The 24,463-nt window shown below is 49.8% G+C and overlaps 1 protein-coding gene across 1 annotated transcript in view; it reads left to right on the top strand.

Annotated features, from left to right (window-relative positions):
• The window catches only part of DHX38 (DEAH-box helicase 38), a 69,603-nt gene that overhangs the window by 27,605 nt on the left and 17,535 nt on the right, over window positions 1–24,463 (top strand). The window contains exons 6-19 of the mRNA XM_069739114.1: window positions 3,103–3,224; window positions 4,250–4,323; window positions 4,406–4,561; window positions 4,765–4,926; window positions 5,018–5,125; window positions 5,217–5,332; window positions 9,385–9,522; window positions 9,612–9,984; window positions 10,066–10,206; window positions 22,874–22,984; window positions 23,146–23,262; window positions 23,350–23,457; window positions 23,544–23,656; window positions 23,812–24,020. Of these exons, the coding sequence (XP_069595215.1) occupies window positions 3,103–3,224; window positions 4,250–4,323; window positions 4,406–4,561; window positions 4,765–4,926; window positions 5,018–5,125; window positions 5,217–5,332; window positions 9,385–9,522; window positions 9,612–9,984; window positions 10,066–10,206; window positions 22,874–22,984; window positions 23,146–23,262; window positions 23,350–23,457; window positions 23,544–23,656; window positions 23,812–24,020 (2,048 nt within the window). The remainder of the gene's footprint in view (window positions 1–3,102; window positions 3,225–4,249; window positions 4,324–4,405; window positions 4,562–4,764; window positions 4,927–5,017; window positions 5,126–5,216; window positions 5,333–9,384; window positions 9,523–9,611; window positions 9,985–10,065; window positions 10,207–22,873; window positions 22,985–23,145; window positions 23,263–23,349; window positions 23,458–23,543; window positions 23,657–23,811; window positions 24,021–24,463) is intronic.

The raw sequence follows: 24,463 nt of genomic DNA, 5'->3' as shown, positions 1-24,463 counted from the left end.
CAAAATCCATATCCAAGTGGGCCAAACAGCTCCGTCAGGGCATTCTGGATGGGGTTCCTTCCGGACAGCTGGTGGAACTTGCCAACCAGATTTCTCACACGGGTGAATATCTGGTCTCCGCCTCCCTGGATGCCGCGTCTTCTGCGGCTAAGGCGTCCAGCAACGCGGTTGCCATCCGCCGGACCGTTTGTCTTAAGGCCTGGCAGGCGGATTTGTCCTCTATAAAGTCCCTTACCAGCCTGTGTTTTCAGGCGTCTCGTCTTTTGGTTCTAAGCTAGACCAAATCATTAAGGACGCTACAGGGGGCACAAGCTCCCTTCTTCCCCAGGCCAAGCCTCGTCGCCCTCCTCCTAGACGTCAATTTCGGTCTTTTCGGCTTTTTCGTCGCTTTGCGACATCAAACTCCTTCGCCCACGCTGTCCCTCCGTACAGGGCCCCTGTGGATTCATGGGATTTAAACCGGGTACTGGACGTTCTGAGGGTTTCACCCTTTGAGCCCCTCAGGGAGATTCCCCTGTCAGTCCTATCTTGGAAGGTGGCCTTTCTTGTGGCCATCACTTCTATCCGCCGCGTTTCCGAGTTGGCGGCTCTGTCTTGCCGTCCTCCGTTCTTGGTCATCCACCAGGACAAGGTGGTCCTCAGGCCTCCGCCTTCCTTTCTTCTTAAGGTGGTTTCCACCTTCCACTTCAACGAGGACATCGTTCTACCTTCCTTTTGCCCAGCTCCGACTCATCCTCTGGAGCAATCGTTGAACAAGCTGGACCTCGTCAGGGCAGTGAGGATCTACCTGGATAGAACGTCCTTTTTCCGGAAGACGAATTCTCTTTTCATCATTCCTGATGGCCCGCGCTAAGGCCAATTGGCTTCTAAGGCGACTATTGCTCGCTGGATCAGAACGGCAATTCTGGAGGCTTACTGGGTCAAGAACAGAGTGCCCCCTCTTGGGATCAAGGATCACTCTACCCGGGCAGTCGGCGCCTCCTGGGCGGTGCACCACAGGGCTTCCGCCCTACAGCTTTGCAAAGCGGCAACTTGGTCTTCCATCCACACGTTCGCCAAATTTTACAAGGTCCATACCTACGCTTCGGCGGACGCCAGCCTAGGCAGAAGGATCTTGCAGGTGGCAGTGGTGAGTCCTCTGACTTGATGGAAGTCTGTTTTTCCCTCCCTATGGACTGCTTTGGGACGTCCCATGGTCCCTGTGTCCCCCAATGAGAGGCGATAAAGAAAACAGAATTTTTGGCGCTTACCGTAAAATCTGTTTCTTGGAGTCTCCATTGGGGGACACAGCACCCTCCCAATGTTTCTCAGTTTCTGTTACATACATAGTAACATAGTAACATAGTTAGTAAGGCCGAAAAAAGACATTTGTCCATCCAGTTCAGCCTATATTCCATCATAATAAATCCCCAGATCTACGTCCTTCTACAGAACCTAATAATTGTATGATACAATATTGTTCTGCTCCAGGAAGACATCCAGGCCTCTCTTGAACCCCTCGACTGAGTTCGCCATCACCACCTCCTCAGGCAAGCAATTCCAGATTCTCACTGCCCTAACAGTAAAGAATCCTCTTCTATGTTGGTGGAAAAACCTTCTCTCCTCCAGACGCAAAGAATGCCCCCTTGTGCCCGTCACCTTCCTTGGTATAAACAGATCCTCAGCGAGATATTTGTATTGTCCCCTTATATACTTATACATGGTATATACAGCCAGTGCAGGAGAAGTGCAGAGAAGCACAGCGCCGGGGACAGACAGCGGTAGGTAAGTATGTACTGTTTGTTTTTTTTACTTTTACGCTGGTAACCAGGGTAAACATCGGGTTACTAAGCGCCGGGCTGCGCTTAGTAACCCGATGTTTACCCTGGCTACCAGTGAAGACATCGCTGGATCGGTGTCACACACGCTGATTCAGCGATGTCTGCAGGGAGTCCAGCGACGAAATAAAGTTCTGGACTTTCCTCAGCGACCAACGATCTCCCAGCAGGGGCCTGATCGTTGGTCGCTGTCACACAGAAAGATTTCCTTAACGATATCGTTGCTACGTCACAAAAAGCAACGATATCGTTAACGATATCGTTATGTGTGAAGGTACCTTAACTGAAGAGTATTATGCCAGTCGGTGGGGTGTACACTGCAGAGGAGGAGCTAACTTCTTTATTTGCATAGTGTCAGCCTCCTAGTGGCAGCAGCATACACCCATATAGTTCCTGTGTCCCCCAATGGAGGCTCCAAGAAACAGATTTTACGGTAAGCAACCAAAAATCCTGTTTTTATTCAGGAGCACTCTGCTCATCATACTCCTATATTCCTGCTTGCAGAGGCAGTGCGCTCCTGACTGACAGTTCGGCTCGGCCACATTGAGCGCTCTCCTATGAAGCAAGCTAGAAGAGCCTGCTTTGCCTCTGTAGAATTTTAGCGCAGAGATGTGGAAACTGGCTAGATCGGTAGATAACGGTGTGCTAGATTGGTATGACCACCACAGATTCAGACCATGGACGATAGAGCTGGTAGGTAACCTAGGAAGTGAGCCGTAAACAATATAATTAAAAATCCCTTAGTTGTTGAGCATAGATAGGATTTTTACTAAATTGCAAAGCTAACCTTTTATTTCTCTGGTGCCACTGCTGCGAAGATCTGCTCCAGTCTGAATTTGGCTGTAACTCAGGGGTGTCAAACTGCATTCCTCGTGGGCTGCAAACAGGTCATGTTTTCAGGATTTCCTTGTACTGCACAGGTGATAATTTAATCACCTACACACATAATGATTGCAGCACCTTGTGCAATGCTAAGGAAATCTTGAAAACACGCATGGTTTGTGGCCCTCGAGGAATGCAGTTTGACACCTGATGTAGCTGGTTTATGATGTAGATCTAGAGGTGCACAACTGGTTTTGGCTTAGAAATGTAAAACCCTTGCACTAGGCCTTGAGACTTGCAGTAAAAACTTGCCATCTCCAGCAGACTGTAACAGCATAATCTTTTTTTTTTCTGTTCCACGATTAGTGAAGTTCTGTTCTCTTTGCTCGTTCTGATAGGTTGCAGTGAGAAATTGAGCTGAAGCTATAACTGTATAATACGTTCTCCAATATCCCATTCCCAGGTCGTCGGTAAGAATCCGGTACACAGACGATACGCCTCTCCCCACTCCATCGTACAAGTTCAACGAATGGGCGTCTGAGAGACGCCACCTTGGATCCACGCCACGACTCTCTCAGGGAAAAGGTGAGCGCGACCATTCGTGTTCTTATTTGTACCCAATGCTTAAAGGGGTTGACCACCTTTTAAGACAGTTAAATTGATTGGGGTTTAAAAATCACTTTTGCGATTTGGTTCCATTAACAAGTTTGCATAGTTTACCTTCTACAACCTTTGTGTAGGCTTGTTAAAGGGAACCTGTCAGCAGATTTTGCCGCTATAAGATGCGGCCACTGCTTTTCAGGGCTAATATACAGCATTCTGTAATGCTGTAGATAAGCCCCCTGTCCGACCTGAAATGAAAACAAAAAAGTTATATTATACTCACCTGGGGGAGGCGGTCCGGTCCGGTCCGGTGGGTGTTTGAGGTCCAGGTCTTCTTGCGATGCCGCCCTCCTGCTTTTTCATCGCTCCCCGGCATCACGCTTCTGCGCAGGCGTACTTTATCTGTGACACCCATCGGATCGAACCCCCCTTCCTGACAGGTTCCCTTTAATGAGCTAACTGGAATCCCATTAGTGAGCGCACTATAACAGTCTTATAACTTTTTTTTTCCTCACTTTTTCTGTGCTCAGCTGATTTATGATCACAGACGACTTCAAAATTGAAGTTGCAGATAAACTATAAAAATATTTTTAGCCCGAAATACATGCATTTAAGTTAAATGCCCTAATGAGAGGAGAAGGAAATTTCTGATTTCAGAGTCTTAATCCATTAGTTATGCTGCTCATTACAGTGTTGTCTGAAAGCAAGAAATAACCACTATTCGTCCATTTAATTCCTCAGTGCTACCCCTCTGGAAGTTCCCCCCAGTTTTTGTGATGACACCACACATCCATCATTCATGGGGCTCCGGCAGTCATGTGATTGACTGATGTTATGTAATCCCTGCAGGAATGGTGGGGACCACTGGAACTGTGTGGGGTTTAATGGTTCTTTTCATATAATGTACCATTCTGTGCTGTTGGCCAACTCCCTTGAAACTCTGCGCAGCCTTTTGCAAAGTTAATTATTTACGGCAAGTAATGATTTTTTTGCTTATTGTCATGCAGGGAAGTCAGAAGATGATGATGATATTCGTTTCATGTCAGAAGACGATCAGAGGCAATGGGAGGACGATCAAAGGGTAAGATATCTGTGGTGTCACCTGCAAATCCTAGTTGTCATCTTCCCGTTATCGTACTGACAATGTTCTCCCCTGTTTACAGCAAGCAGATCGAGACTGGTATATGATGGATGAAGGGTTTGATGAGTCCCACAACGCCCTGAGCTCCACGTCTGAAGAATACGTGCGCAAGAGGGAACAGCAGCTGCAGAAACAGACGCACAAGAGAGTGTCGGCCCAGAGAAGGCAGATCAATGAGGTACCCACAGGAGACTGGGTATTTGTAGCTCTTATGTGCTGTGCACATCTGATGCATCATGGTGTTATGCTTTTTTTCTTTGTGTAGTGACAATTTCCACCTCCCTTCATTTCCGTCACCTCTTTTTCAGTTTCTGAATACATTCTACATTTTCTCATATGGTGAAGATGCTTCTTCTAATAATACGATCTTGATATTTTTAGGATAACGAGCGCTGGGAAACCAATCGCATGTTGACTAGTGGGGTGGTTCAGAGGCTGGAGGTGGATGAGGACTTTGAGGAGGACAATGCGGCTAAAGTGCATCTGCTGGTTCATAACTTGGTGCCTCCATTTCTAGATGGACGAATTGTGTTTACTAAGCAGGTAAGATTACGAAAAAGCACTTTTGGGGCAATGAAATATCAAGGTGTGAAATTGAGGCTACTTTTATTAATTGCCATTTTGTCTCCTTCAGCCCGAGCCTGTAATCCCAGTTCGTGACCCAACTTCTGACTTGGCAATCATCTCTCGCAAAGGTAGTCATCTGGTGCGGAAACACCGTGAACAGAAAGAGAGGAAAAAGGTACAGCAGATGCTTATCTAGTTATATAACCAGATTCATTGTGTTTTTACTCTTGTTTTCTACTTGTACTTAACATTAGATTTGTCTTTAGGCTCAACACAAACATTGGGAATTGGCTGGAACGAAGCTTGGAGATATAATGGGCATCAAAAAGGAGGAGGAAGAATCTGAGAAACCCACGAATGAAGACGGTACTGTGGATTACAAGTAAGTTCAATAAAAAAAATAGAGGGATTTTTGGTACTCAACGTAAAATCTTTCTTGGAGCCTTCATTGGGAGACACAGGTAACCATGGGTGTATGCTGCTGTCGCTAGGAGGCAAAAAAGGAAAATAGCTCCTCCCCAGCATTATACACCCACCGACAGGCAAAAAGCAACTCGGTTGGTGAAAAAGCAGTAGGAGAAGCGAAACAAAGCTCAACATAAGTACCAACCCACAACAAAGGCACATGGGCCCAACACAGGTACAAACATTAGGGAGGGTGCTGTGTCCCCCAATGAAGGCTCCAAGAAAGAGATTTTATGTTGAGTACCACAAATCCCTCTTTCTTTATCGCTTCATTGGGGGACAAAGGTAACCATGGGACATCCAAAAGCAGTCCCAAGGGTGGGAACAGAAAGAATGTCAGGAAAAAGGACTTAGGTCGGCCGGTTCGCAATTGCCGCCTGCAGCAACTTCCTACCCAGGCCTGCATCTGATGAGGCATGGGTATAAACCCTGTGATACCTCGCATAAGTGTGCAAGGACGACTAGGTTGCGACCTTGCAGATCTGTAAGGCCGAAGCCTGATGACAAACAACCCAGGAAGCCCCCAAGGCCTGGGTGGAGTGAGCCCTCACTCCTGGATGAGGCTGTTTGTCTTTAATGTGGTATACCTCCATTATTGCCAAACAAATCCAACGAGCAATAGTGGATTTAGAAGCTGGGAGCCCCTTAAGATGATTTTCGGAGATGACGAATAGGGAATCAGACTGACGAAAGCAAGCAGTCCTAAAAAGTTAGACTCGAATAGCTCTGACTAGATCCAGCTGGTGGAGAGACAAATAGAAAGAAGAACAATGTCTTTGATGTGAAAAACAGAAACAACCTTGGGAATAAAGGAAGGAACGGGTTGAAGGACTACCTTGTCCTGATGCAGGATCAGGAATGGAGAACGACAAGACAGAGCAGCCAACTCGGAAACCCTCCTGATAGACATAATGGTGATCAGGAAGGCCACTATTCAAGACCGGAGAGAGAAGGGAATATCTCAAATGGGTTCAAAAGGCGTTCTCTGCAGAGCACCAAAGATAAGGTTCAGATCCCATGGTTCTATAGGGGAATGGTAAGGAGGCACCAGGTGGGCGACACCCTGAAGATAAGTCTTCACCTGTGAAGGAGAAGCTTGGTCTCTCTGGAAGAGAATAGAGAGGACGGAAACCTGTCCCTTAAGGGTACTAAGCGATAGGCCCGAGTCAAGACCCACCTGGAGAAAACCAAGGACTGAAGGATGGGAAAAGGACACTGGGGATAAACTATTCTCCTTACACCACCGGAAGAAGGCCTTGCAACATCTGTGGTTGATGCTCGAGGATGCTGGTTTTCTTATATTAATCATGGTCTGAATGACCTTTATTAGAAAAAAAAAAACAGCTTCCTTCAAGACTGCAGCCTCAACGACCATGCCTTTAAACTCAGAGACTGAGAACTCGGGTGGAAGAGGGGGGCCTTGAGAGAGGAGGTCTGGACAGTCTGTAAGCCTCCAGGGAACGTCCATGAGCATGTCACCAGCTCCGTGTACCAGGCCTGTCTTGGTCTGTCTGGAGCTATCAGGATTACGGGAATCCCTTCTGTCTTCATCTTTTTTACGACTCTCTGAATCAAGGGAAGAGGCGCAAAAAGATAAGGCAGCTGAAACTGGGACCATGGGATAACAAGAGCATCGCACTCGATGGCCAGCGTATCCCGGGACCTGGCGACGAATTGAGGAAGCTTGTGGTTCATCCGAGATGCCATCAGATCGACATCCGGAGTGTCTCATCTCTGGCATATCTGGTAGAAGACAGTGGGGTTGAGAGATCACTCGCCTGATGCGAGACCTTGACGTCTCAGAAAATCGGCTGCCCAATTTTCCGCCCCTGGAATGTGAACGTGTTTGCTGTGGGTTCCGCCTTGGTGATTTATGTAAGCCACAGCCGTGGTGTTGTCCGACTGAATGCGGACTCTCTTGCCTGTGAGGAGTGACTGCCAGTTTAGAATGGCAAGGAAGATTCCCCTGATCTCTAGAAGATTGATGGGGAGAAGTGCTTCCTGTGCATTCCAGCTACCCTGCTTTTAGTGATGAAGGAAGACCGCTCCCCAACCGAGGAGACTGACGTCGGTGGTGATGACCTGCCACCGGAGAGTGAGAAAGTATCTCCCGTGCAGGACCGAGGCGGACTGCGTCCACCAAGTCAGAGATTGCCTCACTTTGAAAGGTAGGATAATCGGTGGGTCTAGGGAAACGGTTCTCTTGTCCCAGGCAGACAAGAGGGCCAGCTGAAGAGGCCGAGTATGGAACTGGGCAAAAGGCACAGCTTCCATGGAGGCAATCATTTTCCCCAAGACCCTCATGCAGGACCGTAGAGGAAGAGGGGCTGGACGCTTTAGAGAGCAGATCCCCTGGCAGAGGGGGGCGAACTTCTCCTTTGGGAGGGAGACACGAGCTTGAACCTTGTCGAACTGCATACCCAGAAACAAGAGGCACTGAGATGGGATTAGGGAGGATTTCTCCCAGTTGACTATGCAATCGAGATGGATCAGAGTGAACTGGAGACTCTGGTCGCAGTCTCGTCGGGATTGTCCCTTGATCAGAAGATCGTCCAGGTACAGGATTATGAGAATCCCTTTGGAGCGAAGGATGGCCATGACCGCCGCCATGACCTTGGTGAACACCCTGGGAGCAGACGCCAGGCCGAAAGCAAGGGCCGTGAAATGATAATGATCGTCCTGGATAGCAAATCGAAGAATCTCAGAAAACGGAATGTGGAGATACGCATCCTGGATGTCTACAGAACAGAGAAATTCTTCTGGTTCCATGGAGGCAATCACTAAGCGTAAGGACTCCATCTTCAAGTGGCGGATCCGAAGGTGACAGTTCAAACGCTGAGATCCAAGATGGGATAGAGCGAACCATTTTTTTTTCGGGACTACAAAAAGATTGAAGTAGAACCCTGAAAATCGTTCAAGTGACTGGAATTATTACTCCTGAACGAAGAAGGGAAGAGACGGCCTGAAAAATCCCTGGGGCTTGGGATGGCAGTTATGGCAGGTGAGACAGAAAGAAGAACAAGGGAAGACAAGTCGATCTTGTAGCAAGACGTAACAAATCCCTCTGACCCAGGCGTCGTCGACCACCGACAACCAAGCGTCTCTGAAAAGAAGTCTGCCTCCCACCCTGGCAATATTTCCAGGTGGGGGTGACCCGTCACTTGGAGGAAAACCTGTGGGAGAGGGACCCCGAAGACCTTGAGAGCCGGTCCTTAGATCTCCAGTGAGGAGAAGGTTTGAAGGATGGCTTCCTTCTTTCCCTTGGGGCAGACGAGCGGTCCTGTTGGGGAGGTAGTCCCTGGATAGATACGGCATAGGCCTTTTCTTGTTAAAGGGACGTTTTGGCCTGTACTGAGGAAGAGACGTACTCAGACGTACTTTTTTTGTGCATATTGTGAGCATTATACACCCATGGTTACCTGTGTCCCCCAATGAAGCGATTAAGAAAATTGTTTTCCTATTAGAGATGAACGAATAAATTAACCGGACCCTGGCCTTGCGCCACATCAGTAATCCTTGGCCTGCCTGCCTTCTGCCTGCTAGCACCTCTGATCTGAAGGCGTGCTGCATGCATGAAGTCACCCTAAGCCTATTGGACTACTGATGTGGCCAGTGGACCAGGGTCCTATGAGTCAATTCGTTCATTTCTACCCTACTGCCTTTCTTGTTGAATACATTGGCAGACACAATGGTGGGTATAGGCTGCGCCCAAGCGTTTGATTTCAGTTTTTGATTCTGGATGTTTTTTTTTTTTTTAACAAATGACTGCACCATTGCTGAGATGCTGTCAGCTTTGCCACCTTACGCCCAAATTCACTAAGCATTAAAACTGCAGATGTGACAGATTAAAAAAAGTGACATAATATGTGCAAAAATGGCAGTAGTTCAAAACTTTGTGACTTTCAGATTTGGAGGAAAGGCTGGGTTATTAACGCTTGTTCATCTAAATATTTTGTTCTGCGCTTCTAGGACAGAACAGAAGTTTGCAGATCACATGCGAGAGCGCAGCGAGGCGAGCAGTGAGTTTTCCCGGAAGAAGAGCATCATGGAGCAGCGTCAGTTCTTGCCCATTTTTGCTGTCCAGCAGGAGCTACTTACAATCATTCGGTAAGAAACCTGCTTAATGTAATGCCACCGTAGTCTGGAACTGCTAATTTTTTATACTCATGATTTCTTTTTTTCTTTTTTATTCGCAGAGATAACAGTATTGTCATAGTGGTGGGAGAAACAGGCAGCGGTAAAACAACACAGCTGACTCAATATCTGCATGGAGATGGGTACACCGACTATGGCATGATTGCTTGCACGCAGCCGCGTAGAGTGGCCGCCATGTCTGTGGCCAAAAGAGTGAGCGAAGAAATGCAAGTGAGCCTGGGCGAGGAGGTTGGATACGCCATTCGATTTGAGGACTGCACTTCGGAAAAAACCCTCATTAAATACATGACTGACGGTATCCTGCTCCGAGAATCCCTGCGTGAGGCCGACCTCGATCACTATAGCGCGGTCATCATGGACGAAGCTCACGAACGATCTTTGAACACAGATGTACTTTTTGGACTCTTACGTGAGGTGATGATCTGTTTCCATACATCTTAATGTGATGTTTTGATAACCACGTACAATGATTTACTAACAAAGCCTGTCTTGCAGGTTGTCACACGAAGGTCCGACCTGAAGCTGATCGTTACGTCGGCTACAATGGACGCTGAGAAGTTTGCATCTTTCTTTGGTAATGTGCCCATTTTCCATATTCCCGGACGGACATTCCCGGTCGATATCTTATTTAGTAAGGTGAGTTGTTAAATTGTCAGCCCTGCAAATCTCACAGCCCATGTCACCCAGTTGTTATGCTGTTTTAAAATCTTTCTCCTACTGTTCTGCTAACACAAAAGTAGGTTTATAGATCCACAAGGATTAGACTTTAGAGCGAAGCATTGTCCTGTACAGGAAAGCATGTCGTTATCTTCAATGATCACTAAATCCAAAGTACACCTTATCCACATGCAACGTGAATGCAAATTATTGCTCCTGGTCAACTATTTCAGGGTATAGAAGTCTGCAACATTTATGTGGATGGGGTTGTTTCTGCAGCTTTGTGCATGGTTTTTTGCTGAAACTTATTTTTAAAGTGTTCCAGGCAATGCAGCTTTCCTTTCCTTTAGTTTGTTTTCACCGGACAGCTCCTTTAATCACCTGATCACAGTGAGGGTCTGACTGCTGAGACACACACCGATTGGCAAAATTGGGGCACTGTTATCCCCGTTGGGATGAAACGTCATTGCACATGTTTAACCAAAGCTCCATCCTTTACCTCTGGAGCCGCAGAGCTCTGCACTTGTCTGGAGAATGAGTGGAGTGGTGGTCTAATGGGGATAAAAAATTCAAAATTCCTAATTCTTGTTACGCCCATGGGGTGTGAAGATGTATAGTGGACTCACTAGACCACTAAGGCCTCTTTCACACTTCAGTTGTTTGGCGTCAGTCACTACCGACATAGTGACGGATCCGTCACAATTGTTGAGAAAACGGTTCTAACGGATCTGTTTTCTTGACGGATCAGTTACTTGGGGGTTGTCTGGAAAAAGTATCTACTTTTTGGAGCATGCGCAATTGAAAAAATGGATTGTGGCGACGGATCCACCGAAAAACGTTTGCGGCGGATCCGTCGCCCATAGGCGGCCATTCTATGGAATGGCGGACGCGACGGATGCGTCGCGATCCGCCATTTGGGCGTTGACAAAAAAGTTTCAATGTCCGTCTATTTTCAGAAAACGTCCGCCAAATTTCAACGGATCCGTTGCATGGCGGATGGAACGGACGACCATCCGTCACAATCCGTCGCTAATGCAAGTCTATGGCAAAATAACGGATCTGTCAAAAAAAATTGACGGATCCGTTATTTGAGGAAAATGGCGGTTTTAGACTGACGCCAAACAACTGAAGTGTGAAAGAGGCCTAATGGTGCAGCGGTAGCGACAGGAGAATAAGCCATAAAAAGGAAGTTTAACAAAAAGGTGAAATGTGCCTGAGGGGAGGACCCTCTGGATCACGACACTGTACCACGTAGTGGCGCAGCTGGCAAGGTATATCCCTATACAGGATATGTAACAACACAAACACCAGGAGGCCTTAATGCCGTGAATCCCGGACCAGAGAGACAACCGTACAGACCGGATAGCAGAGACTATAGAATACTGGCTCTGTCGGTGGAGTTCCTTGTAATCCTGGAAAGACTGATCCAGCTGGTAGTGGTATCTGGCTAGATCCCAGAGGAATCCAGTATAGGAAACTGCCTGCAGAGGATTCTGTGGAGACAGAGATATTATTATAGTGCAAAGCCACAGACTTCCAATCGCAGAGGACAGCAGTGTGTGGCCTGAGCAGGAGGCAGCGATCCTAAGAATGAATATGTTGCCCAAGCACCTCTCTTAAGGGGAGGATGCCTTTTATGCATAGAGCATCACAGCACAGACAGCCCTAATAGAGAACAGATGCCCTGCTGCTTTAAGTATGTACAGAAAGCGGGGCGAGCCTCCTAAGAGCAGAGAAAGGAGCCGCTGATTGTCTAGAGCCACAAACAGGGTGAGCAATTTCAGTGGAGCTGCATGATAGGTGCTGGTCTCCCTGTCCATGAGAGACTGAGCCCGCGGCTGCGGGCATGACAATTCTGCCAATCTGTGCAGATTGCGGCAATTGGCCCCCTACGATCAAGAAGTTATCACCCATCCTGTTGCTGAGAGAAGGGATATACTGCAGAAGGATGATGTATATAGAGGGGCTGATATGAGTGATGTACTGCAGGGTGTGGCTGTATATAGAGGGGTTGAGAGGAGTAATTTACTGCAAAAGGGTGTTGTGTATAGCAGGACTGAGAGGAAGGATGTACTGCATAAGGGTGCTGTATATAGAGGGGCTGAGAGGAGCAATGTACTGCAAAAGGGTGCTGTGTATAGAGGGGCTGAGAGGAGGGATGTACTGCAGACGGGTGCTGTGTATAGAGGGGCTGAAAAGAGGGATGTACTTAAAGGTAACCTGTCTGTCATGCTGCTGTAGTGCAGTATAGCGCAACCTCCACCAGGGGTAGCTGGTGAGGGAAGTGAGTCTACACACACAGAGTAGCACCACAGAGCAGCAGCACAGGTGTCACCAAGTGGCGAGAGAGTGGTCAGACAAGCCAAGTCAAAAAACAGTCAGAAGCATAAGTACCAGAGATCCCAGCAGTACACGTGGTCTGGAACAAGCCGGGGGTGGGGGGTGGTTTCAGCAGTGGTCGGAAGCAGATAAGACAAAGACAGAAGGCTGAAGCGAGTCCAAATGCAAGCTATGTCAAAACCAGGGAATCAAACAAACTTACAGGGAAACAGTGGAAAATGGCAGACAGAGGGAGTCAGATACGGGGCAAGTGAGGGATCAGAGCAGGATAAATCAAGATCTACCAGAGTCAGGTACACACGCCGAAGGCAGAAGTATAGCTGACACCGCCAGCAGGAAGCATCGGAGCTAAATAGCAAACCTGAACGCTGTCACCAGGTTTGGCTGATAAGAGATACTGCCATCATTTTTCAGGCCTGATATCCAGCATTCTATAATGCTGTATATCTGCCCCAACCTGACCTGCAAGACAAGAAAAACAGCTTTTATTATATTCACCTGGGTGGTGGTCCGGCTCGAGGTGTGTTGCTTGTCTTTGTCTGGCGCCATTGCTTCTTGCGATGCCATCTTCCTTCTTGCTTCGTGTGGATGACGGGCTCCCCGGCATCGCGCTCTTGGGCAGGCGTGCTTCTCTGTCCGGACTAGGGCAGAGTAAAGTACAGCAGTGTGCATGCCTCCGCAGGATGACGATGCTGGGGAGACTGTATGGATCACATAGGGATGCATCATCGACACGAAGCGAGACGGAGGATGGCATCACAAGAAGAAGACAGGCGCCGGACCAAGTCCAGCGACAACCCTGAATGAATTTAATAAAAGCTGTTTCTCTATCGCCTTTCATTGGGGGACACAGAAACCATGGGTGTATGCTGCTGCCACTAGGAGGCTGACACTATTCAAATAAAAAAGTTAGCTCCTCCTCTGCAGTGTACACCCTACCGACAGGAAGTAGGATATTCAGTTTAGCTTAGTGTCAGTAGGAGGTGGACACGGGTCTTTCATTAGACCCTTATCTACCTCAATGTGCGTAGTTTCTTTTCAGATTTTTCCGGAGGGATACAGGGTGAACAGTCACACCTGTAGTCCCACTATGCGGACTATGAGTACGGCGTGTACTGCCACCCCGTATCCTCATAGATCCCTCTCCAGGACCAAGATCCTAGCACACCAGCGTGCTCAGAAGTCCGGTCCTGGCTCCGTCCCCCACCCACTCGCCCACCAGAGCCTGTCGGTTGGAGGAGACGAGGACGTCCATCACAGCTCCGTGGACGTCTGATACCTTCAGGTTAGTAACTGCGTGGGATGTTTAGGTGAGTATTTCCCCTAAATTTCCAGATCTTCCCCTTACTCTCTCACGGTGTGGGGGAGTAGTTGGCCCTAAATATGCTGCACTATCTTCTATGGCGGCGCTGATTTTATTTTAAAAGGGATCCTAGGGGCACCAAGACGAGCAGTGGCTCTGCACTACGGGCTATCCCCTTCATCCGGGCCGCAGTGCCCTCCCTGCGGCCGCACTGCGCAGCGGCCGCAATGTCACTTTTCTGGCGACGCCGGCACCGCTCCCCCCTGCGGCCGCCCTGCGGGCTTCGGCGCTGCGATCCCCTTTCCAGCGGCGCCGGCCTCTAATTTAGGTCCCGGCTTCTGCCGGGGCCTACTTCGGCGCCACGTCCCGTTCTCCCTGCGGCTCTGGCAGGCTGCCGCACTGCTCTGCGGCGCACTGTTCCGGGGCCGCGGTTTCTTTTCCAGCGGCGCCGGCCTCTCCTTTAGGTCCGGGCTTCAGCTGGGGCCTACTTCGGCGCCGCGTCCCGTCCCTGCGGTCCTGGCAGGCTGCCGCGCTGCTCTGCGGTGCACTGTTCCGGGGCCGCGGTCTCTTTTCCAGCGGCACCGGCCTTTCCTTTAGGTCCCGGCTTCTGCCGGGGCCTACTTCGGCGCCGCGTCCCGTCCCTGCGGTCCTGGCAGGCTGCCGCGCTGCTCTGCGGTGCACTGTTCCGGGGCCGCGGTCTCTTTTCCAGCGGCACCGGCCTCTAATTTAGGTCCCGGCTCCCGCCGGGGCCTACTTCCGGTACCGCGTTCCTTCACTTCCGCTTTCTTCGGGCGGGCTTTCTCCCGCCCGACAAACTGTGCCCTGCAATCTCCGCCCACCGGCGCCATGTGGGCTGTCTCCGCCCCTTCCCCCACGTTGCTGCTGAGCCAGGGCAGGAGATTCCAACGTGCCCGCATTTTCTCCTGGGGGCACAGCACATCATCTGCGCGGATCACACCAGAGGCTGCAGGGCAGCAGCTCCATCTTTCTGTTCCACTGCTGTTCTTCAGGCCTGCAGTAAGTTCCGGACAAGAGTGCCCCAGATGTGTCTACCTGTTCTCCTAGGGGCTATTGTTCCTGAGGAGCATCTTCCAAGCCGTGCAGCTTTCCATCTGGACACCGCAGCGCCTGCCGTGAGTACCTCTGCACCGCAGTTTGACTCAAACCCCTAATCTTCTGACATTTCCCTTAGGGGCCCGTTCGGTCTAATTTTAAGGGAGGTCGCTCCCGGCCTCCTACCTTTTCCTGTGTCTTAGTGAAACACTTTCAGGGTTCGCCTTGTAACAACCCACATTTTGTTCCCGCTGCTCCGCCTCAGAGCGAAGTCCCCACCCCAGGTTGGGCCTCCCCTCTGTCTCTATCAGTAGCGGATCTCACACAGGTGTCCCAGACCCTTGTGTCCGTGCTCGATCGGTTGCCCCTGCAGCCTTCCGTAGTAGCCAGCGGGTCGCAGGAAGCCCTGTCCGAGTTTTCCAATACAGGCCGTGAAAGATTGTCGGGAACGCCAGTCTGAGTTATCTTCTCGGTCCATCTCGCCCCACGGTCTTTCTCTGTGGTCCCCCCCCCCCAGAGTCAGGCGAGGCTTTCTCTGATGTGCCTTCGGAGGATAATTTGGGGCCGGAGTCGAACCATATCTTATCATGAGGGATATGGTTCAAAGCCTCATTGGAGCATCCAATCTGACTTGTGGCTACAAAGATTCCTCTACGAAACCCGCAGATCAGGCGGTTTCGTTTAGACGGTCTAAACTACCTCCCAAGGGATTCGCTCCTCATCCTGAATCGAGGAGCTTCTGGCCAGAGAAAGAGCGAATTTGACCAGACGTTCTCAAAGAGGAAAGCGTCTTGGAGTCTCATATCTCTTTCCTCAGAATCTCATCGCCAATAGACTTGCCACCAACACAGTCCTCACGCTGTCCGGTGGGGCGACTCTGACAGGTTCCATCGATAGGATCATGGAATCCTTTGTGAATTCGGCTCTCGAACCTGCCGCATCATCCCTATGCCCGCTTGCACTTGGGTTTCGAAGTCGGTATCCGAAGGGGCTAAAACAACTCCGTTGGGGCATTCTAGCTGGAGCTCCACCAGACTGGCTGGCGGAAGTTACCACCCAGATTACTCATGCTGGGGAGTAATGTGTTCTCTGGACGTCGCGTCTTCTGCCGCTCAGACACCCGGTAATGTTGTTGCCAGCTGTCGTTCTGTTTGGCTCAAGAGTCATCAAAGAAGTCCCTTACGAGCCTGGCTTTTTCAAGGATCACGTCCTTTCGGTTCCAAGCTGGACCAAATTATTAAGGACGCCACTGGCGGCACCAGTTCTCTTAGGCGGCAACTTCGGTCCTTTTCGGCCTTTTTTGCGTCGTTTCGCGGCATCAGATTCCTTTTCGCAACAGAGGCCACAGGCACGTTAAGAAAAGAAGGTATTCTTCGACTCACTCCTTCCTGGCGTCCTCGCTACTCCTAAGGTGGATTCTCCAGGTCCAGGACTGGAAGTTCCACCTAGGCATGACCCACGACTAGACTCTAGCCCGTTTCTCCTGTTCCTCAGGGACGTCTGGGTCTCCTCAGTAGAGGACGCATGGGCCAGGGCACTTGTATCCTCTAGATACAAAATCTTCATTTCACGGCCCTGGGATCGTTTTCTTCGAATCCCAACCTCCAAGAGACCCCGCTCTAGTCCTGGGTTTCTTTACAGCCATTGTTTCCCTCCTTAGATCCGGGGTAATCATTCCCGTCCCAGAACAGGAACGGTTCACAGGCTTCTCTTCGAATCAGAGGACGACAAGGTTCGTCCCAGTCCGGATCTCAATTTGCTGAACAGGAGGTTTCGTCAGAGACACTTCAGGATGATATTCCCTCGTTCAGTAATCGCTTCCATGGAGGCTCAGGAATTTCGGTTTCAGGCTCCCGAAAGTCTATCCATCTTCCCGACACTCTAGCCGTTGCGGGTGGCTCGTCAACAGGAAGAAGTTCCGTCTTGTTCAGCGCCTCGTATCTCCGGGCATGTTCTTCGACACTTGTCGGACCAGAGTCTTCCTTCCCGAAGACAGGATATCCCTCCTTTGTCAGGAAGTTTGCTTACTCCAGGGTTTTCGGCTCCCCTCCTTTCCGATGGGCCTTAAAGGTCCTAAGGAGGTTGGTTGCAACATCGGGAGCAATTTTCCCTTCGCCCGTTTCATTCAAGACTTCTTCAGCAGGCTATTCTATCACAGGGGGACAGGTCTGTCTTCTCCCTGCATCGTCCGATCCGGCTTTCCCCCGGGTCAAACGGTTCCCCGACTGGTGGCCGAGGTCACTTCTCTTATCCCAGAGTAGATCCTTCACAGCATATCTTTCCTTTCAGTTCCCTGGCAGGTGGTGACGACGGACGTCAGCCCGCTCGGCGGAGGCGCGGGGCTTTGTCACCTGTTCTTTTCAGGGTTGTTGGTTGGTGCAGGAGTCCTCCTTGCCGATCAATGTCCTCGAGTTCCGGATCATCTTTCTGTCTTTCCTTCACTGGGTAAGGATTCTCAGCAGCTTAGACAGACAATGACACAGCAGTGGCATATATCTACCACCAGGGGTGGACTCGGCGGTCTCTGGCCTCGGCCGAGTTTCCAGGATCCTCCTTTGGACAAAGGTAACGGTCCTGGTGAGCTCCGCAGTGCATGTCCCCAGCGTGGACATTTAGGCCGCCGACTTCCTCGGCCGCGAGGGCCTTGTGGCAGGGGACTGGTACTTCAGGAGGTTTCCTATCGGATTGCTCTTCGATTGGGGGACTCCAGATGTGGACCTCATGGCGTCCCGATTGAATAGGAAGGTCCCTTGGGTCGGTCCAAGGTCCCGCGATCCTCTCACAGTGGTGTTAACACTCTGGCCATTCCTTGGTTGCAGTTCGCGCTCCCCTATCGGTTCCCACTCCTTTCCCTTGCTTTCCAAGCTGTCGAAAAGATCAAGGCGGGATGGGTGTCGGTCATTCTGATCGTCCCGGATTGGCCCAGGAGGTCTTGGTTTGCGGACATCATCAATCTTCTCCCGGTCACCCCTGGTGCCTTCCAAACAGACCCGATCTGCTGTCTCAGGGTCCGATCTGCCACCCGAATTATCGGTCGCTCAGTTTAACGGCGTGGCTGTGGACTCCACAGTTCTAAGAGCGTCCGGTCTTTCGGCCCGGATGGGTCTACTATCGTACCTGAAAGGCTTACTTTCGTTGATGCGAGTCCAACCGCTTTTTACCTATGTCCTTTCCCTGCCTTCCATTTGGTTTTCCTTTAGGCAGGACTGGATTTGGGCTTAGCTCTCAGTTCCATAAAGGGCCAGGTTCCTGCACTCTTCTTCCCTTTAAGAAGACGTTATCTTCTCAGCCACAGGTTAAGACTTTCCTTCAAGGAGTAGCCCACGCTGTCCCTCTGTACAGGGCCTCTGTGGATTCATGGGATTTAAAGGTTGTGCTGGTTATTCTCAGAGGTTCCCCCCTTTTGAGCCTCTCGGGGAGTTTTCCCTGTCAGTTCTATCTCGGAAGGTGGCTTTTCTCAAGTCCATCTCTTCGATCCGCCGCGTGTTTGAGTTGGCGGCCATTTCTTGCCGACCTACTTTATGGTTTTTCCACCAGGACAAGGTGGTCCCAGGCCTCCGCCTTCCTTCTTTTCACGAGGTGGTTTTCATCTTTCCACCTCAGCGAGGACATCGTTCTACCTTCCTTTTGTCCAGCTCCGACTCATCCTCTGGAGCGATCGTTGTACAGGCTGGACCCCGTCAGGGCAGTGAGGATCTCCCTGGCTAGCACGGCCGCTTTCCGAAAGATGGATTCTCTTTTCGTCATCCTTGATGGCGTGCGTAGAGACCTGCTGGCTTCCAAGGCGACTATTGTTTGCTCGATCAGAACGGCAATTTTGGAAGCTTACCGGGTCAAGAACAGAGTGCCCCTCCTGAGATAAAGGCTCACTCTACCCGGGCAGTCGGCGCTTCCAGTGTGGTACGTCACAGGGGTTTTCGCCGACGGCTTTGCAAAGCGGCAACCTGGTCTTCCATCCACACGTTTCGCCGGACTACGGTGGACTCCAGCCTGGGCAGAAGGATCCTGCAGGCGGCAGTGGTGAGTCCTCGTACTTGATGGAAGTCTGTTTTTCCCACCCCAGGGACTGCTTTGGGACGTCCCATGGTTTCTGTGTCCCCCAATGAAAGGCGATAGAGAAAACAGGATTTTTGGTTGCTTACCGTAAAATCTGTTTCTCGGAGCCTTCATTGGGGGACACAGCTCCCTCCCAAGTTGAACAGCTCTGTTTACTGTATACGTTTGAGTTCTTTGAATACTCTTTGAGTGCTTGAAACTGTTAATCTATGGAGCGCCGTGGAATTTGTTGGCGCTATGTGGATAAAGTTTATTATGTTATTATTATTCTTTCTCTTTTACACGTTGCTTCTCCTACTGCTTTCTCACTAACTGAATATCCTACTTCCTGTCGGTAGGGTGTACACTGCAGAGGAGGAGCTAACTTTTTTATTTGAATAGTGTCAGCCTCCTAGTGGCAGCAGCATACACCCATGGTTTCTGTGTCCCCCAATGAAGGCTCTGAGAAACAGATTTTACGGTAAGCAACCAAAAATCCTGTTTTTTGTCTCTCAGGTCGGGTTGGGGGCAGATATAGAGCATTATAGAATGCTGTATGTCAGGCTTGAAAGGTGGTGGTTCTAACTCACACCTGGTGACAGGTTTGCTCTAAGTAGGAGGCTGTATACAGAGGGGCTGAGAGGAATGATGCACGATGGGGCTGTATATAGAGAGGCTTAGATGAGTGATGTACTTCAGGAAGAGGCTGTATATAGAGGGTCTGAGGTGTGATCTACTGCAGAATTGGGCCGTATATAGAGGGTCTGAGAAGAGTAATATCATGCAGTATGGGGCTGTATAGAAGGTGCTGATGAGAGGAGAAGCTGTGAATGGAGCGGCTGAGAAGAGTGACGTACCGCTGGAGGAGGCTATATATAGAGGAACAGAGCAGCGATGCACTGCAGGAGAAGGCTGTATATCGAAGTGGCCGAGGAGCGGTAATTTGAGGGAGTTGGGAGCTTCTCTGCTACACACCAGACTATGGATGATATCTGCTGGTTCTGCCTCTTCAGTCTGTGCATGAGGGCCTTTAGAATCAGATTGAAACCAGGGTCAGACCTGGAGATGTAGTGTGAGACAGTCACAGAAGAAGTTTCATAGTGTCCTCCCTTATTTTCTTTCAAGCCATCCATTTTTACTTGCTCAGGTTAAGGCAAGTCGTGAACTAAAGTTTTTGCCGTTTCCGTGCTAGTCAGATGTTTCTCTGGTTAGTAGAGTACAATGAAAAGAATTCCAGAATTTTTCAAACATTTATTGACCAATTCATCAAGTTTATGCAAAGACTCAATATTTAGTGTTCATGTTTATCCTTCGCCTCAACAGCTGGATATCATCTTCTGGGCCAAATCCTGAATAATCACAGCCCATTCTTGGAGTTTATCGCACTTTTGAGGTTTTTTTTTTGTGCTTCCACTTTATTAGAGATTGACCTGACCACACGTTCCAAGTGGGATGGAGATCTGGGGAGTTTTCTGGCCATGGACCCAAAATGTCTTTTTTTTTTTTTTTTGTTCTTGTCACTTTTGCCCTCTGACATGGTCTCTATCACGCTGGACTAACACTTATTCAGCACCACATTGCTCCTGGATGGTTGGGAGAAGTTGTTCTTGCAGGAGACTTAGATCCCATTCTTTATTCATGATCGTGTTCTTAGGCAAAATTGTGCTGAGGGGCCCCCCTCACATCAATTGATGGTCTCAGGATGCTTACACCCACACACATGGTGGCGCTCAACTTTTCTTCCCTGGGTATTTATTCCCTCATATGTCCCAAACAGTCTTGGTGGCTCCATCTGAGAAAATAACGTTGCAGGACGTACAGGTTAGATTAGGGTACATTACTGAGCAGAATTAAAGGGAACCTGTCAGCGTATACATGCCTCCCAAATCATGGTGATCAGCATGTATCCGCCTTTGGCTGTTCGATCCCAGCCATGTAGATCGAAGAGAATTGTCTGAGGTCTTGAGAACTAAAATTGTTTCAAAATATCAACAATCTTGATCATTATAGGAAGCGATTGATAGCAGTTATTTATTCCAAAGGGTGCAACCAAATATTAAACCTTTTACCCCCCAAGCCTGTTTTCACCTTCATGACTAGGCTAAATTTTACAATTCTGAACAGTGTCACATTATGAGGTAATAAATCTGGAACTCTTCAAAGTATCCTAGTGATACTGAGTGTTTCTGGTCGGATTCTCTCTTTCTCTGGTCATGATCTCTTCGAATTCAGGGTGAGGAGTGAAAAACTTTGAAGGTGGTTTAGGCCGTCTAAAAGAACCCGCCTGATCTGCGGGTTCCGTAGAGGAATCCTTGATGCCACAGGTCTTATTTATCGCTCCAATGAGATTCTGAACCATATCCCTCACGGTAGCGATTTGATTATAATCCAGCTCTGAAATATCCTCTGAGGGCGCATCAGAGAACGCCTCGCCTGACTCAGGGGAGGAGGACCGGGGAGAGGTCGACTGCAGAGAAGGACCGTGTGGCGAGATGGAACGAGAAGAGGACTCAGACCGGCATTCCTGTCTGGACCTTTTGCAGCTTATAATGGAGTGTTCGGATGGAGGCTCCTGCGACCCGCTGGCTACTTCGGGAGTCTGCAGGGGTAAACGATCCGGCACGGACACCAGAGTTTGAGACACCCGAGTTAGATCTGCTACCGATTGTGACAGAGAGGAAGCCCAGCCCGGGGTGGGGGTATCGCTCTCAAGCGGGGCGGCCGGTGGATCCTGCGCGGTGGGCACAATCGGGTTGCTGCAGGTCTGACAGAGTGGAGAGGACTGACCTGAGGGAAGTTTGCAGTTACAGGACAAACATGCAAAGTATTTGACTAAGGCAGAAGAAGTAGAGGAAGAAGTATGAGGATGAGAGCGGCCTCCCTTAGAGGTAGACATTTTGAAGGGCCCCTGAAGAAGAAAATGCCAGAGGGTTAGGGGGCAGAGGGGAGTGTCAGTCTGCAGTGCAGAGCTACTCACAGCAGACGAAAAAAACCGATTCCAGGTGGAGGGAGCTGTCCGGCTTGCGAGTGGACCTCTGGAGAGAAGTAGACCTTTAGGTGTGAGCTCCTGCTGCAATCCGGGAGTGAACCGCAGATGGTGACCGCTGAAAGGGCGCCAGAATGTGCGCTTTGAAAGGGGCGGAGCGCGATGTGTGGCGCCAAGCAGCGGCGGGGGGGGGGGGCGGAGTTAGCCATGCGCCCAGGAGCACTAAGATGGCGCCGGTGGGCGGAGAGTGCAGGACAGAGATTGTTGGGCGGGAGAAAGCCCGCCTGATGGAAGTGGACGGAGTCGTGGTGCCGGAAGTAAGCCCGGGCAGAAGCCGGGGCCTAAATTGGAGGTCGGTGACCACCGGAGAAAAGAGCCCCAGCGCATTGCGCCGCAGGAAGAAATGGCGCTGCAGCCTGCCAGGGCTGTCGCGCTGGAGAAGATAGAGGGAGCAGTGCGCCGCAGGAAGAAGCGGCATGGCAGCCTGTCAGGGCTGTCGCGCTGGAGATGGTAGTGGGGCCGCAGTGAAAACTGCGGCACTGGAGCAGTGCGGCTGCTGGGGCAAGAAGCTGCGCGGCAGCCTGTAAAGGCCCCGTGCCGGAATAGAAGGCAGAGTGGCTGCCGCTCCCGTTTAGCTCTGATTGCTCATTAGGCCCTTTCTAATATTTCTCCTGGAATAACCTCTATCGTCAAATGTAGATGTAAGGGCACCCGCCTGTGCCAGAAAAGTTTCATCATTCGAGTGTGTTTGTAGGTGTGTGTGTGTGTGTGTTTTAATGTATATGTGTGTGTTTATATGTATGCACACACATATACATATGCTTGTAGGTGTGTGTGTGTTTGTATGCATGCTGGTGCCATGTTCTGTGGCGCCGCACTTTATCAGCAGACTCTTTCCATGTCACAATTTGTGTTTTCCTCTCCTGTAGACTCCCCAAGAAGATTATGTGGAAGCCGCTGTGAAGCAGGCGCTGCAGATCCATCTGTCTGGTGTGGCTGGGGATATTCTCATCTTTATGCCTGGGCAAGAAGACATTGAGGTGAGCGTCCCTCGGGAGAGACTCTTTGTTCCATCCTTACTTAGGTGGGAATGTATTCTAGTATTATACAGAGAGGTCGTAGTCCATGATTTTTTGAGCAATTGTTACTTTACCCTTCCTTTGGAAACGGCTATTAATCCTGTTTTGTTTCCTTTTTTCAGGTCACCTCAGATCAGATTGTGGAGCGCTTGGGAGAGCTGGAGAGCGCCCCACAGTTGGCCGTTTTGCCAATATACTCACAGCTTCCCTCTGACCTTCAAGCCAAAATCTTCCAGAAGGTGAGTGACGACTGACGGCTGCTTACAGATGGGAATGAATAATCCATTCTAGTCCTTATATTTATTGTGTCTGTGCTTTGTACGCAGGCACCGGATGGTGTGAGGAAATGCATAGTCGCTACCAACATTGCCGAGACCTCGCTGACTGTGGACGGCATCATGTTTGTTGTAGACTCTGGCTATTGCAAGCTCAAGGTAAGTGGCATATTTCTTACCCTGGGAAATATACCTTTATCTGTGTCGATTGGATCTAAATTTTTTAATTTTTGTTTCTTATACAGGTGTTTAATCCCCGCATTGGTATGGATGCTCTACAGATTTACCCCATCAGCCAGGCCAATGCCAACCAGCGTGCTGGCCGAGCTGGAAGGACAGGCCCTGGGCAGTGCTACAGGCGAGTGATCAGTGTAGTTTTGTTGTCTTTTGCAGCAGCTCAGTGATCAGTTTTGCAATTTGCAGAAGGTGTTTGTAGTTTCTTTAGGCTACATTGCGCCTTGTGGATCTGACGGATGCGCTGTATGTCACGTAACAACTTCTTTGCTCTCCCAGGCTGTATACTCAGAGCGCCTATAAGAATGAGCTGCTCTGTACCACGGTCCCAGAAATCCAGCGCACCAACCTGTCTAATGTGGTCCTGCTGCTGAAGTCACTGGGGGTGCAGGACCTTCTTCTTTTCCACTTCATGGACCCGCCTCCAGAGGACAACATGCTCAACTCCATGTACCAGCTGTGGATTTTGGGGGCTCTTGATAACACGGGTAAGTGCACTTTATGCTCTTATGCTGGCACACCAGCCTGACAAAAGAACTGAGGCGGGTTTCCAGGGCTGCTGGGCGCAGATGGATAAGATCCTACTCCAACGAGCACCTTATCGCATTCAAACAGTCCCTCACTACTTTCAAGACCACACTCGCCACAGCTAAACAAACCTACTTCTTATCTCTCATATCCTCCCTGTCTCACAACCCTAAACAGTTATTCAACACCTTCAACTCTCTCCTCTGTCCCCACTCATCTCAGCTGAAGACTTTGCCTCATTTCTCAAGCAGAAGATTGAGAACATGAGACCGTTTTGGTTACCAACTCCCAGAGCCCTTCCTCCCAACTACCCAGCCCTTTACCTCGAAAACCATCTTCTCCATTATTATAGAAGATCGACTTCACTCTACTCTCAAGATCGCATCTCACCACTTGTGCACTT

Source organism: Ranitomeya imitator, chromosome 9 (assembly GCF_032444005.1).
Source record: "Ranitomeya imitator isolate aRanImi1 chromosome 9, aRanImi1.pri, whole genome shotgun sequence".
In the NCBI taxonomy this organism is placed as follows: Eukaryota; Metazoa; Chordata; class Amphibia; order Anura; family Dendrobatidae; genus Ranitomeya; species Ranitomeya imitator.
This window is presented reverse-complemented; position numbering and strand designations above follow the sequence as displayed.